Genomic DNA, 17,759 nt, shown 5'->3' with positions numbered 1-17,759 from the left:
GCTGGCACTCAGGCTACTTTCCCACTCCCGTCCTTCGCGCTAAACCCAGGTCGGGGAAGAGTTTTAACTAATCACGCAGGCGGTCGAACGCCAGTGCCGGAAGAGCGGAAGACCGCCCAGACTATTTTATTAGTTGAGGACGGAATGGGACCTGTGGATCCCCCAAAGCAGCATCACTTACAGTAGTGAGGCAAACCGTTTGCTTTTTTCCCCCTGGGACTAAGTAGGGGTCAAGGATCATAAGATGCCAATCTATACGATATGATCTGATATGGTATGTTATATCGTCTAACTAGTGTGCCTTGGTTTTCCTACTAGTTCGTATTTATTGACTGTTTTCTCGTATTGTACCATTCTACTAGTACTGACTTGTGTACAGATGTATAGTAGTATATATAACTGACGACTTACCTTGTAACCGATATGGCGAAGAATTTGTAACCCGTAGGTCATAGAAGCATTGACCATATCACAGAGAGCGTAAACATGAGCACAGGACGCCCTACCGTATTGAGCGAAAAACTCCGTGTAATGTGAGCATCCTGCAACTTATTCATACACTCATATAGAAATATTCGGGGACGAATCCCGGACACTGTGCTGTATAGACATATCATGATCTTAGTCATAGGTACCTACAGTACGAGATACATAGCATCGACAGGGAGACTTTCAATCCCACGAACTGAAATCGCCAAACCCTCCCCTGCTTTTGAACTTCTTCCGCATCGGCTCGGGCTCTGGCTCCTCGTCTACAAATTCCACGATTTCATCCTCCTCTTGAGCGGCTTGATTGGCCAACGCAGCCTTCAAATACTTTCCGACTCCGCTCGAAGCATCACCGCCAGCCCCTGAAGAGCCTGGGCCCCGCACTCTTTTGCCTGTCCAGGTAACCTGGTCGTCATCTTCCTGCTGAGTTGTCCCGTCTTCTTCTGTTGAATCGGCTGTTTTATTCTTCCCTGACGTCTCTTCCGCCTTTTTCTGATTCAAAAACTCCTCAAAGGGGTCCACAAATATGGTGACATCTGTGATGCGAATGTCTGGGGTAGGTCTGTTAGTTGACGCATTGACCGGGTGCGTTTCCAGCTTGTTTAGGGTTGTGGACGAAGGAGTCGGATCGTCGATTACATGACCGAAAATAGTATGCTTGTTGTTCAAGTGTGGGAGAGCACGGTACGCAATAAAGCTAGTAGAACAAAGTTAGCACATGCCGTCTCGATCAAATTACCGACATAGTGTGGGGGTCAAAAAAGAGGCAAACACTTGGCAAGAGAGGAACACTTACAACTGACTACTATTCGTGTTCTTGCCTTTATTGGCCATGCTGAGAGTCCCTCTGGAATCATGTTTCAAGGGTCCCTCGAATTCATCATTGAAGTATTTACCCCAGATACTTTCACCACCCCGGCCAGTACCCGAGGGATCTCCGCCCTGGATCATGAAGCCCTTAATATTGCGATGGAAAGTGACATCTTTATAATATCCCTTTTTAGCCAATTTGATGAAGTTCCACACGGCCTTTGGCGCGTATTCCGTCTGTAGCTCCAAGTTAATATCACCGGATGTGGTTGAGATTCGAGCATAACCCTTTTGCTTTACACGTCCCCGTTTTAACATGTATTCCTCATCAGAAAGAAGCGCGAGCTCGGCAGAGGTATGTGGAGTTAAACCAGTACTCGTGAAGGATGCCGCAGCCAGACCCGTAGTATGCTTGGCTGCATTGTATGGTGTAGGTTTTCCAGATTGGAACGAAGCCGTTTTGGATTGAGTACTTGCACTCGTACTACCATCGACCTTCTTGGCAACAGCAGCAGAGCCAGCTCGCTGCGCTCTCTCCGAACGGGCTTTTGCCACAGCCTCCTTTGCCTTCAAGATCTTCGCGGAACTTCCCAATGCGCTGGCATTGACATTGGACTCTTCCTCTTTCTGTCTAGGCACACTTTCGCCTTCCTTCAAATAATTGAAGGAGCTGAGATTCCGCGACTCGATATTCTGTGGATCCTGTAGTGTAATTATGTCCTTGCGTCCGAATTCCTCATCCGTGACGAGGTCGCGCCACAACTTCCCCTTGATATTCAATCGCTCAACGGTATCCCAAGCGAAGACATTTCCGGTATTGCGCAAGGCGACAATATGCGTGTTATCCGTCAAGACTTTATAGGTTACTGGGTCGACGTAATCACCCGATTCATTCTTCGCGATGTTGAGCTTAATGAGGTCGGAGTTTTTCAGCGGTGTACCGTCTACCGGGTTCTTTCCATGTTTCTTGATCCAAGGGAGGATGTTGGTGAGGTCGAAAATTATCCCGGAATGCGTGCAAACCGGGTGGGTGAATGGCTGCAGTGAGAGAGAGCAGAAATTGAAAGGAAGGCGTTTGAAGGGTGCGTTGTCTCCTCCTTTTCCTCCCCCTGCTCCGGCGCTCGCAGAGTACGCATCACCCGACGCCCACTCAGAATGTGTGATCTGTTTTGAGCTTTGCGATCAGTAACCAGCTTATTAGACCGCGCAGAACAAATCTTTAATGAGGTGTATCATACGTAAAGCTTGTCCGTCCCTACCAGGCAAAGGGTCTGTTAGCATTAAATTAAATTTTCAAGTAGCCCAGAATGCTAATTCACTGAACTAACCTTTCCCCATCTCGGTGATGAAGCTTTATGTTGATATTCTGACTGAATCTTCGCAAACCGATGGCCGCGCCCCAAGACATGATGTATTGCTCTCGGCCTAGATACGGATCTAACCAAATCGGGCTAGGATGGATAATTCAAGGTTCATCCGATGGATAGATCCATTTAACATACAGGTTGACATAGGCATCTGCTAGGTGCTAGGTAGTGGATCAAAAAAAAAACCATGGATCTGTATTTTATTTTACTAGGCAGTGAATTGGCCTTGGAAAAACCACATATGATACAATCCGCTCGTTCCTTAAAATCATTTCGCCGTAGTGCGAACCAGCTATGACTAGCATGATATGATGCATTTCGTTGACACTGCAAAAAGGGGTATACCCTGAATCAATCCCGCTATTTCTTTTAGTAAAACCCGTATAACGCCATAAATTAAGCTGTTCAGTCGTGAAGTAAAGGGCAGGGGCCACCGCGCATGAGCAATCTCAAGCGGAGGATGGTTGGTAGCGTAGAGGCACCACCCAGCGATTGCCAAAGTCAATTCCGTGCCGGCGACGTGTCCCATATTTCCTCCATACAATCTGAGGAATCCCGATGTCTGCTACGGAAAGGCTCCAAGTAAGACCCTCCCCAGCCAGCAGTGCATTTATGATTCCCGTCTTGGGTGCTCCGAGGCAGACTACTGATTTGGAACTGACGCACACCCGGCCTCCCTCCATTACAGTCACCTCACCTGTAGTTGGCTTGTGTTAGTAAGGGTACTAAAAGGTGCCTATCGATGTAGGAGAGACTTACCGCTCGAAGCTGAGAAGCCCGAAGGAACATCAACAGACAGAACTTCGAGGTTGCTTCTGTTGGCCCAGGCGATCATCTCAAAAGCCACGGCTTGATCGTCGGTGCGGAGATCATCAAAGGCTATGTGAATGCCGAATAGAGCATCTAGGACTAGATCAGGACTGAATTCAGAAGTTGAAAGTCGCGTTGATAAATCTTCCCATCTGTGTACACGTCCACCGATCTTCTTGAAAACATCAATCTGCTTGCGGCAGCTCTCGAGTAATTCATTTTCGTGCTCAATGCCAAGCATACAGACAGTCACACGATGTCCTCTGTTACGGAGGTGACGAGCAGCAGATACGGCCCTTGCGCCAGTACGATGGTTGCCGGTCAACACAAGCATGGTAGGCGCAGCGGCATCATTAGACAAAAGGCCAACGGCAGCTTCCGCAATGCTTCTCCCAGCGTTTTCTGTGATCATATCTTCAGTCAGGCCAAGTTCGGCGACCGCAATTTGCTCGACTTCGAGGGCTTGTAGCGGGCTCACAGTCGGACAACTTCTATTCGTGGTAGTGAGACGCAAGGAGGCTCCAGGAACGCCGGGTCCGCTAATAGGCGATGCCGAAACTGAAGCCTTACTTCCAGGTCGAGGACTGGTAGTACGAGAAGCGCTGAGTTGGCCACGCCCAACAGTGTTGATCTGGGGAGGTACCAGGGGTTGTCCTAGAATGCCACTTCCCTTGCGGCTCTGGGCTCGTGCTGACCCTCTTGAGAGCTCGCGTCCTGAGTAGTTTCCGCTGCTCAGTTTCGCGTCGCTTGGCTCCTGGTCAGTGTCTCCAGTTTCACTGCCCGGAGGACTATCAAGCACATTCTCAGTCCAATGCAGATTCTTCCCGCCGTTTGTGCCCGGCTTGGGGACCCTTCTATTAAAACTAACCAATCGTGCTTCATCTGCCGTGGTGTCGTCATTTCTAATCTCCTCAAAGACTCTTCTTTTGTCGAATTTGGAGAGATTACTTTGAAAATCGAAATCACCCAGTTCTTGAATGTCGGTGGCATCTTCTGTTGCCCAACCATTGGGATCCTCAGCATAAGAACCGCGGTTCTTCTTCTTCCGACGCCGTGAGTTAGGCTCTCTTTCTCTGTATTTTTGTGGACTGGCAGGTTCTACAAAGGCAGTCTGACGCCACCCTCGGGTCTTCGGGTTTGTATTCGCTGCACCATCGTGCTCATTAACAGGCGTTAACCCTGAACGCTGGGACTTGTTCTGACCAACGCGACGAGCACCCTTTAGGTTGACCTGGGCAGCAGAGCGTTGTGCAGTTGTAAACTCATCCTTGCCTGCAGGAATAGACCCATGCAACTCATTTCCCTGAGACGCATTGTGAGGCTCATTTGCTCTGCCGTCTACATTCAGCTCCAAGTTGCTGAATGGTTCCGTAAGGATTGCAGACTGATCACGCTGGACCTGATGAGGGGGGTGGATATTCTGAGAAGCTGGAGAGCTTAATCGGTCGATCGGAGCGGGTTGAAGCTGCGGCCCTCCTGGCCTTGCGCCCTGGATAAATTGCTCAGAAGATGGTTTGCTGAAGCTTAAGATGGCCGGGTCAACAAATGGTTGTTGTACAGGTACCGCAGAGGGCGCATGGGCTATATTATGGCTCTCTCTGCCTGGCTGCTGATTATGCGAGGGCCCATTGGGGTTCGGTCCAAGAGAGAGGTCGGCAATGTCGGCAGCTTCAATGAAATACGTGGGAAATTTCTGGGGGCTCCACGAAAGTGCGACTAGCAGTTGCATATTAGACTGATACAAGAAAACGGCATAGGACTATCTTCACTTACCATCCCGCAGCATCAGACGTTGACCTATGACATTGGCCACGACGCCTTGGACAGTTGCATTAGGCGGAGTTCTGAGCGTCACAAGAACGTTGTATCCAATGAATTCGGAAGCCATGGTGAATAATCACTCAGTATACAATCACCCAACTATCGCCTATCTGACAAGCATGCCAAAGACTGGCGAAAGGTAGCAGGGGAAAAGTAGAACAAACGTTGGTCCTGTAGTACAGCGTCGCAAAATGAATTGTCAGCTCGTTGCTACAGCTCTATCCGACGTCACGTGAATTGCTAAATATCTTATCGATAAGAAGGCGCGCCCAAGTGGGGTGGCCTTACAAGGTTCCTACTTTAGTTCGGTATATTTCAAATCTTACCACGAGGCGAGGCCCTCCTGTTGGTAAGTTTTGATCCTCCAATTGAATTGGATGTTTAATCTTATGGTCCAGGTTACTATGGATACTTCAATGGGATTTGCAGGTCTACTAACTAGGGAGGGTTAGTGAGCAATATGATTGGTCTCAATTCAACTGTCATTGTGCATGCGCTAGTATATGTGACTTTCATCTCTCACATGATATCAACAGTAATCAAACTTAAACCCACAATGGTATCGTTTTACATGCTTCCCCGTCAAGGATATGAGCTTTTAAACAATATGTAGATGTAGAATAGCGATGATGAAGAAGGTAATAATAGAAGTGTTATGTGTATGCCACATGGCGGGTGAAATCTCTTACCCTTATAGATAGTCTAAATAATCATCTTCAAAGTCGTCTTCAGGGTAATGACCAGGAATAGTCCGTTGCCCGCCTTTCGGCTTGAGCACCTCAGTGATACTGGTGAGTTTAGAGTAAAACTCGGTGACTTTGGGATGTACCATGACCTTTCGTGCATCGAACCGTGTGACTTGAAGGCCTTCCTTGGAGGTTGCACGACTCAGAGCAACGTAGGCCTGACCTTTTTCGAAAACCCGTCCAAGGTCGACTTTAACTCGCTGCAAGGTCTGACCCTGAGCCTTGTGGATAGACAGAGCCCATGCCAGAATCAATGGAACCTGTGCACGCTGAGCCTGAACCTCTCCGTTGGGAAGCTCGATCTTCCATGTTTCTGGTTGGCAAAGCAGATGTCTTTCGGTTCCATCCGGCTGTACAAAACAGACAAGAGGCCATTTTTTGCTCACTACGACACCCCCTTCTTTGTGAGCAAGAGACTTTAGTTTCTTGCGGGAGCGATTCATCATCTCTTCATCGCTTTGGGCCCCCTGGTCACCAGCGAAGTCGCTTTCATTCTCACGATAGAAATCGAATGTTGCCTCATCCATAAATGCTACCACTCGTCCAATTGATCCATTGACGAGCGTATCTTCCATGTTTTTAATGAGCATGACTTGTGCTCCTTTTTTGAGGTGAATTACCTGTGGAGCCATGCAGTTGGTCAGCAGTTTCTCACGATACTGTACGTCTTGAATTGTGCCCGAATCTGCGGCATTGAAAGTCATCACTTCGCCGGACAATCTTTGCATTCTTGCACTGTTTGCATACTCTACTTCTTGACGTGTTGGGAACCTAAATGATTCCATGTTAGTTCCCGTGTAGTCTTCTAATGGGATGACCTTACAGCTCCGTAGCTTCAAGAGAATCATGAAAGTCAAGTGGCCGTGATAGTTGTTTGAAGGTATCGATTGTACGCGGACTGAGCTTTCCAAGTCTCATTTCATTGAGCATGTTGGCGAAATCAGGATCTGCTTGACGGAAAACAGTGGTCAAGAGGATTGTGTGTTGTATAGAGGTGTTCCAGGTAGCAGCAGAGAATGCAAATTTTGCCTCACGAGTGCTGCCATCAGGGACCGGAGGCAATTGAAAGAAGTCGCCTGTAACGACAAGCTGAATACCGCCGAAAGGACGGCCATTGTTTCTAATCTTTCGAGCAAGCTCCTCGAGCTTATCGAAGAGATCTCCGTCAACCATAGATACTTCATCAATAATCAGAACCTTTGTACGTAGCCAACGGTTCCGCCCTTTGGGATTTTTCTTGACCTGTGATGTGTCAATATAAGTACCTTTCTACAGGGCATGGTGCAAATTGTGACCTTCTTAACAAGCTCAGGAACAGGCTCTTTGCCCAATCCTATCCCTGCAAAGCTGTGGAGGGTAACACCCTCGATGTTACAAGCGGCAAGACCTGTTGAAGCAGTCACTGCCACTCTGTCAGGTTCTCTCCTGTACTTGTCGCGAAGTTTCTTAATAATTTCTCTCATGAGAACGGATTTTCCAGTTCCGGCGGAACCGGTGAAGAATATACTCTTCCCTTGCTCAACAACGGCATTAAGTACGTGTTTCTGCTCATCACTAAGGAATAAGGACGCCATCTTAGGACGTGGGCGGTGTTGCACAGAATCGGTCTTCTGATTCTTATACTGTCGCCGTAGTTCCTTCTGTTCCTCCTTGATTGCGCTTGCTGATTTGTTCCATATGGCAGTCGACTTTGGACGCGCAGGCGTTTCTGGCTTCTTGTACTGTATGGCTGGTGCTGGCACCGGCTCCTCTTTCTTAAGCCACGGTAGAGTTCGAGAACTGGTAGGCTTCTGAAAGTGAGATGGTGGTGAGGATGACCAAGGAACTGGTATGCTGCTGGATGGTACCGGATCATCAGGAATTGGAGGCAACTCGGGGTACTTTATCTCGAAGTCTTCATTCTTCATCGCAGGCGTCGACACTTGAGGCGGCTTGTTCGTGTGCGTCGCCAAGGTAATTGAATTTGTACTTTGAAATGGGATCTGTCGCTCATTGCTCGGTCTCACAATTTTTGGCGGTGGTATAAACGGCTCTGGCTCCTCGCTATCCAAATCAAGATCATCATCGAAATCATTCTCATCAAAGTATACAGCGCTGTGCAAAGATCCTAGTGCAGATCCCCCAGCATTGGCCATTTCGATTTTTCGTTTGACCCCTACTGACTGCGGCGGTGGTTTCGGTGGTTGAATCCCATTGCTGCGAAGAAGGCTGGACTGAAGAGGTTTAGCAGATCCTCCTGAATGGTCTTGTACAGCTTTCTTGAACATTACGGTCCCTTCCGGCGCTTGTCAGGGCAGTCGAGTATCTGCATGCAACCTGCAATGTTAATTTTGGACCATGTAAGATTACTTGATGAATTAAAACCAGACTCCTGTTAGACACATACAAAGAACGCAAACTGGAGAAATATGATTCAGTGGCACATCACTTTATGAAATCAATACTATTGATTGAGGACTTTCGCGACCCGCGTTCTACAATGAGACGCGCTGCATATCACACGTGATCCCGATAAGGGCTATCACACAGGGCAAGTTCATTATTTCACTTTTATTCCAAGATGCCAAAAGCAACATCAGAGAAACAAAGAACAGTTGCTAAGAACAGCTTCTATAGTCTGAATTGCTAATAAGAAGACTTTCTGGCTTAGAAAGCACAGGTTTACACCTATGCATGTACAGTGTGTTTAGCCCTTCTATAAAGTACTTAAATCACGTGATAGCGCATCACGAAAACGCGCCAATGCGGCATCGGAAGTATCAAATCAATCCATTAATGATTAAGGCTGTTTTTATGCGCTGCCAATCATGAAGCATGGCAGAGAAAGGTGCTTCAAGTGCGTATAGGGTCCACTTCATATTATGGCGATATGACATTATACTAATAATATGGCAGACAAGGAGCATCCTCTTGCGGGGGTGGTCTTGTGCTTCACGTCCATTCTACCAGAACAGCGGGTTAGTGTATTTTTCACAAATATCTTTGATGCTCTCACTTTGCTTCCCATATTCGTATCAGTAAATGGTCGCGAAAACTGACAACGTTCCTCGGAACTAGACTGAATTGGCTACGATCGCACGCCAGATGGGAGCGACTCTCAAACTTGACCTAACCTCCGATGTTACCCATCTAATTGTTGGCGAGATCAATACTGCGAAATACAAATTTGTCGCACGAGAACGAGCAGATGTCACTGTTCTTAAGCCCGAGTGGGTAGAAGCGGTCCGCCAATCATGGATGCAGGGAGAGGATACAGATGTCCGAGGTCTGGAAGAACAATACAAATTCCCGACGTTCGCCGGATTGTGCATATGTATAACCGGCTTCGAGGATAGTAAGTGGAAGCGCACAATGCTTACGCCATCTCGGTGTATACTAAGACTTTCTTCCCTTAGTGGCATTCCGAAACTATATCCAAGACACAGCCGTTGCACATGGAGCAGAATTTAGGAAAGATCTTACGAAACAAGTCACCCATCTTGTCGCACGAGATACGGAGAGCCAGAAGTATAAATTTGCGACGCAATGGAACATCAAGGTCATTACTGTGAAATGGTTCACAGACAGTATAGAGCGTGGAATGGTTTTGGAGGAGACATTGTATCACCCGCTTGTGCCGGAAGAGCAGCAGGGTGCGGGGGCCTGGAATCGCGCACTGCCCGCTGCTCGGGAGAAAGATCTGGGTAGCGAGGGCTCGTTGAATCCTCGCCCTAGAAAGTTGCGCCGCATCGCAAGTGCCAAATTGGTAGACCAGAACGAAGGGATCTGGGGTGACATCGTAGGCACCGGGTCCAGAGGAAGTCAGCAGAAAGATGATAGCCAGTTACTCGCCAAACGCGCATCTATGGTCCAAGAAGCCAAGTCGTTTGCTAGTGAAACTACCTTTGCCGAACCCCAGGAGCAAAGCAATGTTGATAAGCTCCAGAGGCCTCGCCAACAAGTTTCAGAGGCGGCTAGCCACCGCGATGGCTTTTTAGACGGTTGTTATTTCTTCATCCATGGATTCTCATCAAAACAGGTATGTCTGTATGCGCAATCGTTTTGATTCTTGCATCTGACCAAGATACAGACGAATGTCCTCCGCCAACACCTTTCGTTCAATGGAGCCCAGTTGGTCGGCTCATTGAGTGAATTCTCTCGGCCAGACATTCCTAAGAGAGGCCATGGTCTCTACACGATTGTTCCCTACAAAATGCCTCGAGCCCAGGTTCCATCCACCGATGACCTAGCATTCGAATGTGAAGTTGTAACCGATATGTGGTTGGAAAGATGCCTTGATGCCAAAACTCTGGTACCCCCAGAATCCCACATCGCAAACACCCCAATTCCTCGTTTCCCTATCCCTGGTAAGTCTTATTCCTTGTTCACATATAAATGTGCAGACTAACCAGAGTAGGGTTCGACAGTATGAAAATCTGCTCTACAGGGGTCTCTCGTATCGACCTTCTGCATCTATCAAAACTTGTAGGCCTGATTGGTAAGTTCGAACTACAATGCTAAGACTTCTTCGTGAACTGATAATTCCAGGTGCAACCTATAATGAATACCTGACACCAACTGCATCTGTCTTGTTATGTAATGATCCTAGTTCCGCAAATCAAGAGAAGCTACGGCATACGCATGAATGGAACGTTCCCGCAGTCACCGTCGATTGGTTATGGAGCTCCGTTCAAAAAGCACAGAAACAGCCATTCGAACCTTTTCTGATTCGAAGGCCAACCTCACAGAGTAGTCGAGACTCGGAAAAGCGAGCTGAATCTCTCCCGGATCAGAGGGAACAGTCCCAGGAGCTTAACAAACGCAATAACGCAACCAAGTCTCAGACCCACACAGTGCACCCCCAGAACAACAAACTCATTAGACAAACATCAAAGGAAACAGACAAAGTTCCTTCGCGCCATTTAACACCCCTACAAGAAAACTCCGGAATCCTACAAAAAGAACCCACCATACGGGAATCCCCCACAAAAGAACCAAGCCAACAACACACACCATACGTATCGCCACGAAAACGCCCATCCTCAGAACAAGCAATACATCCAACCTCCCTATCAGCCATCGAAACAACGCTGAGCGGATTCCTCCAGCAGGCACGAGCAGCGAACTCGCGCTCCGCATCAGACGCAGGAGAGAACGGCGACCGCCCTCGTTCAAGGCGCAGAAAACCACTTCTTGGAAGAGCGCCCTCTCATGCCTCCGTCCGCTCTAACGAACATAAAGGTTTCTCTCGCGCGAGCTCAATCGATACTCTAAACGAGGATGGGTGCGGAAGTGCGATAGATAGCATCAACACAGATGGAATTACCTCCCTTGTGAACAGCGGAAGATTCGATTTCCTCGAAGGAGACCGTATTAATGAAGAAGAGGAGTCTGAAACACCGCCTCCAATGACGCAATTGAACTACGAAGATCCGGATGCCGTCGCAATGCGTGAGAAGTTTCTCCATCAGGCAGGTAAACTCGTCGATAAGAACCCTGCTAATCAGGACCCAATTGTGGGCGAAATTAAGGAGCTAGAAAACGTGGGTTGGGGGTCTGGTCGGAGGACAAGAAATGCGGGCAAGGTTGCAGAGGATAATACTTTTTAGATCTTGTCGGAAACATTTGTCTGGGATGTATGCTCACGTTCCTAACGATGGTTTTGGCCTGGCATAGATAGCATCGAAATGGCGTCTCTGGTCATTGCTGGGAGTTACGGATGAATCTATCTTGGAATTTCTCGTTGATACCATCTATTATCATTTATTCTAGAATACCTTGGATCAGGAAAGATGACAAGTTCTCTGCAATAACAATCAACTGTGTAGATAGGTGGCTACCTACAGGTTTAAATAAAAGCATCAATTGCAGTGGGAGTCCAATACGCTGAGTTCTTCAAACGCCAATGCAAGTGTAAACAGGAGGGTTATCAACGTGAATCACGACCTCCACAAAAGGGGGAAATAAAAATAAATGAGGAGAAGGGGTAAAAATGGATGGACAATAATTGTTGTACACGATAGGGATATTTGCGAACCGAAGCAGAATTAGCACCCTCGAGACACAGCCGGCCGGATAACTCATACAGAATCATTACTTTTTGTACATTTAACGCAAGGGAGATTCAAAGCTCAAAGCTCATGGCTCATGGCTCATGGGCACCCATTGCACCCGGCAGCGGGCCATCAAGGTCTATACTCTCTACAGACCTTCTGTTCTCACCACTTTCCCGGAAGAGGTTGGAGAAGTACTTGCTTGCATTCTCACTTTCAACCTTGGTCTTGCTGACTTCTTGCTTGCGTCTTCCGAGGTCTTCGATGTCCTGGGCGAGACTGGCCTGGAGATTATTGGCCGGGATACGGAGAACTCGCCGGACTTCAGTCGAGATCCGGGTAGCGTTCGAATGTACGTAGTCTTTCTCTTCAAGAGCAGCGGCGATCTTGCGTGAGAGGCGAGGAGGTAGTGTAGTGGGAATTGTAGAAAGTACATATGCAGCGGTCAAAGCAGCTGTTTCAAGTTAGTTTTGCGCTCAAGGATCCGGTACGAATTAAACACTTACCAGCCGCGACAATACCCGGAACTAAGAGGCGTCGCAAGTTGTTGGGGCCAAGGAACTTAGCTGCACTAAACGCGCTGTCAACCCAGCTAATACCGCCGAAGACTCTGCCTCCGAGGACAGTGACAGCCGTCATGGCCATTCCTGTTCCAGCCACCTTCTCTTGCCGCTCCCAAATGCCAGCAATATCGAAGAAATCCAATAGTTCAACTTCCGTATCGACTTGTTTGGCAAATGTATGGCGTCGACTACGGCGGAACATCATATCGGCACGGAAATTCAAGGGTGCGAATTTGTCTCCAACGTGAAGAAGACCAATCTTTTGAATGGCTTCTACACCGTCTACTGTTTTTACGCGCGCATAGTCCTCGCAAGCTGAAGCTGCGGCGGATATTTGCTCCAGCATGGCTAACTTCAAATCTTCCGCATACTGGAATGCAGAGAAGATACCAGGGTATTCAACACCCAAATCAGCCTCTGAAACGCGAGCAATAGTGTCCGACAAGGTCGATCGCGTATGGTTGTAGACATCTTCGCATGAATCATCAATATTTTTCTCAACCTGCACGTCGAGCTCTATTTTCTTCTTCTGGCCGCCTTCGTAAGCTGGCTCGAGCTCTGCCAATTCTTCTGTGACACGCTTGAGTTCGGATTGGGCAATATCGCGATTGACGGAGGCTAGGGAGTTCAAATCTCCAAGCAAGTTGAGAAGATAAGTTCTGGCAGGGGCGAGCTTCGAGCGAGAACGCTTTTCGAGAACAAACCGTCGCAAAGAGCTTTCAAGATTTTCGAAATCTTGGATCTTCTGTTTCTCCTTCCCTTTGTCTTTGCCTTTGCCTTTGGGCTTACTATCGTCATCATCGTCATCCCCGTCGGAATCGAAGCCCCCGCCACCACCGGAACCAGAACTTTCCACGGACATAGGAGGCGCAACAGGAACGGCATTGCTTGATACGAAATGAACGAGCTCTGCAGCTTCCTTGTACGTACGAGGGCTAAGTTTGTTGATTTGATCCAGAATCATTCGCTCACACCGTTGCTTGTCGCGAATCTGATCGAATCCGTTGACAACGATAAACATGTATGCTTTTTCTTTTGCCGCGTTGTGAATGAAATCCTTGGCCGAGAGCGTGAAATGATTGGCAGCGGAAACGACAAACACAACAACATCGATCTCTTCCTGCCGAGCAAAAACAGCGGTTGTCTTCAGGGAATCGGAGTTCAAGCCAGGGGCATCAATCAGAGCAATATCGACGACCCCATTATTCAGTAGAGACTCGTCAATGGTTCGCACGTCCTTAACGTAGACTTTGCATTGCATGTACTTGGAGTTGTCGATCACGATATTCTCGAGCTCAGTCAAGGGATACACGTCGTATGTGCTCTCATCGTTGCGATTGTAGTCTACGTCCTTGTGGACTGCATGCACCTCCTCAACCCCGCTGTTCTCCCGCGCATCAAGAACCTCACAGAAAATGCTGGTGCAAGGTTGCTGGTCTTCGGGCAGCACCTTGCGGCGCAGCAGAGCATTACAGAAAGTGGACTTTCCCGCATTAAGGTCACCAGTAATCAAAACCTTGCTCGAAGTATCTTCGATCCTGTCACGCAGCGAGAGAAGGTGCTTGACACTCTGGCTGATCTTTCCGTCCAAAAGAGACGCAATGGAGGCCTTTTCCAACGAATGTACTAACTCCACTTGAGACAGAGCACCTAGCTTCAAGTCAAGCTTCAGGATAGAGAATTCTTGCGCTATCTGTGGGGTTATCAATCTCGGTTCTGGCACTGGCCGACGTTCCGCAGCGGCACTTGATTCCGCTGCAGCCAGGTCGTCGCTATTTGATACCGTAGCTGCTCGTCTAATAGGTCCAGGCCTAAATTCCCCTTGTTGAATGTCGCCATCGTCAAAGAATGACTGCGCCTGGCGCAACGCGGGTCTGTCTGAAGGAGAATCCGCAGTATCTCGTACTGACGGGTAGTGGGCAGGCCATTGACGGTTCATCTCCTGGAGGTCCTTCAAAGTATCGAGAGTTCGTGTGATAGCGCGTCCGAGCTTCGTCCTGTTGGAGTTGCTATAGAGCGGTTAGAACTTTCATTCCGCTGTTTTGAGGTCGCAAACGTACTATAGTAGCTGGTGAACATGGCTCGCCACAACCTGTCGTTCATGTTCCGCTGGTGCACATCCACGTTAGCAAATTATACATCCCCAAAAGATACCGGCCATGAGTAGAATAACCAACCTGCTGGGTTCCACTGTCCCGGGAGTGTTGGAGTATGTATCGGGGTCGGTCTATCCACCATCATATCGGATCTCCAGTCGCCACCCGCATCACCATCCCTCAAACTGCCACTCGCGATACTGCCACCATAGCCCGAGTCTCTGTTCAAAGATGCCATCAAGGCCGTCGCGCTCTCCGAGGTCGAACCATTTCCAACGGTCATGTACGCGGGCGGGGCGTTCGGGAAGAAAGGGTACTCGGACGCTTCCTGCTGCGGAGGATGCCTTGACGAACCCTCACCAGCAGAGGAACCGCCGTTGCCGGGGAAATACTCCTGACTCATGACGAAAAGGATGCGTGGTGCATGGAAGTCGAAAGGTCAGGCAAGATGCGATGAAACGGAACTTGTTTTTTCGTCAGTCGGGAGACCCGCTTACATGAGCATAAAAACGGCGTGGAAATTCCATGTCCCAAAAGGGGTTGGTCGCCGCCATGTGACTGTCGCCCCCGTAATTTTATTAGTTTGGATCCGCCCGTTCGGCGTATTAGTTCTTAGGTTTGATGTCACCGCGCGGCTTCGGATCGTATTAGATATTCCCCTCCCCAATCCCGCTCTCTTCATTTGTACCTTCTACGCAGCCTCTTTGTTTTCATTTCTTACAGTTTTGCACGGGAGATCTTTGTCACTGGCCAAGATGAATGTATGTTCTCGGTTGTTATTTGCCGTCATGACTTTCCCGCTTACGCTGTTCATTGTCTAGGTTATCGAATGGGCATTCGGAAAGCGCATGACACCAGCAGAGCGCCTGCGCAAACATCAAAGGGCTCTTGACCGGACACAGCGCGAATTGGACCGGGAGAGAACCAAGCTGGAAAATCAGGAAAAGAAGCTGGTGCAAGACATCAAGAAGAGCGCCAAGAATGGTCAGATTGGAGCCTGCAAGATCCAGGCCAAAGACCTGGTCAGGACGAGACGGTATGCATACCAAAGGAGCTCACTCTATATGCCACAATCATGAGCTAACGGAGGCTACTGGGTCTAGGTACATCCAGAAATTCTATCAAATGCGAACGCAACTTCAAGCGATTTCCCTCCGTATTCAGGTAGGATGGTCCTAAGGCGTACGAATAGCGGTACCCGTTACTCACTTGATGTTGTGCAGACCGTTCGCAGCAACGAACAGATGATGCAATCAATGAAAGGCGCCACAATGCTATTGGGTAGTATGAACCGACAAATGAACCTTCCCGCGCTGCAACGAATCGCTATGGAATTTGAACGAGAAAATGATATTATGGATCAGCGACAAGAAATGATGGATGACGCGATTGACGAAGCAACTGGAATGGAGGGTGAGGACGAAGATAGCGAAGATATTGTCAAGGAAGTCTTGGATGAAATAGGTGTAGATCTCAGCCAGGCGGTTCGTGTTCTCTTCTTCGTCCACATTAGAGCTGTGCGTATACTAACTTTCACTCTTGAACAGCTGGGTGAGACGCCAACCGACATACAGAAGACTGCCGTCGGCGAGACTCGAGTTGCCCAACCAGTTGGTGCTGGGGGGAGCTCAGCCGATGACGATCTACAAGCCAGGCTAGACAGCCTTCGACGGTGATCATGAGCTCTCTTTGTTCCTTTATTATATTTTCTGTCCTTCAAGCCTCACTTTCATCCATAACGGGTTTACTCTTTGCATCGATTACGACGCCACTTCTTTTATGTCAGGTTAATGTGATACACTCGGCAATCCAGCCAGTTCGCCACATCAATCCAAAGGAAGACGAAGCTGGCTTTGGATATGAGTGCTTCGGTGCTACAGTCTCTAAGGGCTTTCACGCATTGTAGTAACGTGAACTTCAGGCTAATCCATACCTACTTATCAATCATACCCTATACCTATATTCTCAGTGTTAATCCTAATGACAAGGATGCGTTCCTTTGTGAGACACGACGGAAAAACCATGATCCTGTAAATTACAGTTCTTGTCTCAGATACAGAGACATTTGTCTGAGCCCGTGATCCATGGTACAGGTCAGATAGGCTCGGAGTCTAAACTGATACCTGTCAGACCAACATAGATGCAATAAAGTTTATGGTAGGTTAGTCGTCAGCAATACCTAGCATTACTAACTTTGGTTATTATCATACTCCGTCCCGTTAACCTTATGTTTGACACGATAAGATGGGCCACGTGGGGCCGAAGGTGGTTGCAATTGCACGATGGAACGCATGAGTGCTATCAATTCGTTCGCTTGTAGAAGTATCTGGAGATTTCCTCAGGGGAGGTTGTATTGCAGGACTACTTCCCAGTAGGTACTCCGTCTTTGGTATCTGAAGAGACCTCCGACATTCCGTACTCAGTTCAACTTAAGGTTTCTATATTTAAAGATAGATGGAATCTATCGATCATTGAACTCATTGAAGTAGCTTAAGCAGTTTAAGCTACTAGTAGGGTTCAGGCCCTAGAGATCCTGGTGGTAGAATATAGAATACAGAGTAGGTATACATCAGTATATGTAACGGTAGTATACTATATAGGTGCAATATATGGTATTCTGAATCTGCTATTGAGAATTATCTGACCCTTTGGCCAAGTTGGGGGCGTTTTTGCCTTGATCGCACGCCCTCACAGTATAAAAACACGGTCACGTGGCAATGGAATCGAGCGACCAATTCGAATGCGGTTACATCGAATTACAACTGAGCAACCAATCAGGATGCGGTTTCGGGAAACACCTGGAAAACAGTGATCTTGACTACTGAACAATAAAGTAATCAAAAAATCATCTCCACAACCCACTTGGTGATCCAGCCATACTACAAAGGTGCGAAAAGATCGTCTGTGGAACTGCCAGAACCACTGTGGCAAAAGCATCACCGCCCGTCTCAGGCCCTATTATATTTTGTATACGGAGTACAGCTGGCAAAATTCGTAGAAGGAAACGATGTACAACCCCCCCCCC

At 48.2% G+C, this 17,759-nt stretch overlaps 5 protein-coding genes across 5 annotated transcripts; 3 read left to right on the top strand and 2 right to left on the bottom strand.

Annotated features, from left to right (window-relative positions):
* Nucleotides 1–672: 672 nt before the first annotated feature.
* Nucleotides 673–5,364, bottom strand: BDV37DRAFT_276122 (peptidyl-prolyl cis-trans isomerase; the record flags this gene model as incomplete). The annotated part of the gene is made up of 5 exons (XM_032085509.1): nucleotides 673–1,186; nucleotides 1,286–2,463; nucleotides 3,149–3,363; nucleotides 3,426–5,192; nucleotides 5,250–5,364. 5 exons carry the CDS (start codon nucleotides 5,362–5,364, stop codon nucleotides 673–675), a joined length of 3,789 nt encoding a protein of 1,262 aa, XP_031935718.1.
* A 489-nt stretch (nucleotides 5,365–5,853) lies between these two features.
* Nucleotides 5,854–7,657, top strand: BDV37DRAFT_276121 (uncharacterized protein; the record flags this gene model as incomplete). The annotated part of the gene is made up of 2 exons (XM_032085508.1): nucleotides 5,854–5,878; nucleotides 7,356–7,657. 2 exons carry the CDS (start codon nucleotides 5,854–5,856, stop codon nucleotides 7,655–7,657), a joined length of 327 nt encoding a protein of 108 aa, XP_031935717.1.
* Nucleotides 7,658–8,857: 1,200 nt separating this feature from the next.
* Nucleotides 8,858–11,729, top strand: BDV37DRAFT_291099 (BRCT domain protein; the record flags this gene model as incomplete). Its single annotated transcript, XM_032088863.1, has 7 exons — nucleotides 8,858–8,879; nucleotides 8,939–9,000; nucleotides 9,101–9,377; nucleotides 9,439–10,061; nucleotides 10,113–10,389; nucleotides 10,440–10,520; nucleotides 10,571–11,729. 7 exons carry the CDS (start codon nucleotides 8,858–8,860, stop codon nucleotides 11,629–11,631), a joined length of 2,403 nt encoding a protein of 800 aa, XP_031935716.1. The 3' UTR covers nucleotides 11,632–11,729.
* A 36-nt stretch (nucleotides 11,730–11,765) lies between these two features.
* Nucleotides 11,766–15,186, bottom strand: BDV37DRAFT_263351 (mitofusin). Its single transcript, XM_032083543.1, has 4 exons — nucleotides 14,816–15,186; nucleotides 14,699–14,747; nucleotides 12,582–14,647; nucleotides 11,766–12,529 (listed from the first exon to the last, which is right to left on the bottom strand). The coding sequence occupies exons 1-4, from the start codon at nucleotides 15,135–15,137 to the stop codon at nucleotides 12,168–12,170; spliced, it is 2,799 nt and encodes a 932-aa protein (XP_031935715.1). The 5' UTR covers nucleotides 15,138–15,186; the 3' UTR covers nucleotides 11,766–12,167.
* A 171-nt stretch (nucleotides 15,187–15,357) lies between these two features.
* On the top strand, nucleotides 15,358–16,768 carry BDV37DRAFT_263347 (ESCRT-III subunit protein DID4). The gene is made up of 5 exons (XM_032083542.1): nucleotides 15,358–15,495; nucleotides 15,556–15,770; nucleotides 15,838–15,898; nucleotides 15,958–16,218; nucleotides 16,282–16,768. Exons 1-5 carry the CDS (start codon nucleotides 15,490–15,492, stop codon nucleotides 16,408–16,410), a joined length of 672 nt encoding a protein of 223 aa, XP_031935714.1. The 5' UTR covers nucleotides 15,358–15,489; the 3' UTR covers nucleotides 16,411–16,768.
* Nucleotides 16,769–17,759: the final 991 nt, after the last annotated feature.

Source organism: Aspergillus pseudonomiae (genome assembly GCF_009193645.1).
Source record: "Aspergillus pseudonomiae strain CBS 119388 unplaced genomic scaffold BDV37scaffold_121, whole genome shotgun sequence".
Taxonomy (NCBI): domain Eukaryota; kingdom Fungi; phylum Ascomycota; class Eurotiomycetes; order Eurotiales; family Aspergillaceae; genus Aspergillus; species Aspergillus pseudonomiae.
This window is presented reverse-complemented; position numbering and strand designations above follow the sequence as displayed.

Bases quoted from the DNA above. Each gene is read 5' to 3' on its own strand.
- BDV37DRAFT_263351 (XM_032083543.1), bottom strand. From the start codon at position 15,137: ATGAGTCAGGAGTATTTCCCCGGCAACGGCGGTTCCTCTGCTGGTGAG. The intron at 14,648-14,698 runs GTACGTTTGCGA...ACCGCTCTATAG, and splicing joins CATGTTCACCAGCTACTATA to CAACTCCAACAGGACGAAGC. The intron at 12,530-12,581 runs GTAAGTGTTTAA...AACTTGAAACAG, and splicing joins TCCGGGTATTGTCGCGGCTG to CTGCTTTGACCGCTGCATAT.
- BDV37DRAFT_263347 (XM_032083542.1), top strand. The intron at 15,771-15,837 runs GTATGCATACCA...TACTGGGTCTAG, and splicing joins GACCTGGTCAGGACGAGACG to GTACATCCAGAAATTCTATC. The intron at 16,219-16,281 runs GTTCGTGTTCTC...ACTCTTGAACAG, and splicing joins GTGTAGATCTCAGCCAGGCG to CTGGGTGAGACGCCAACCGA.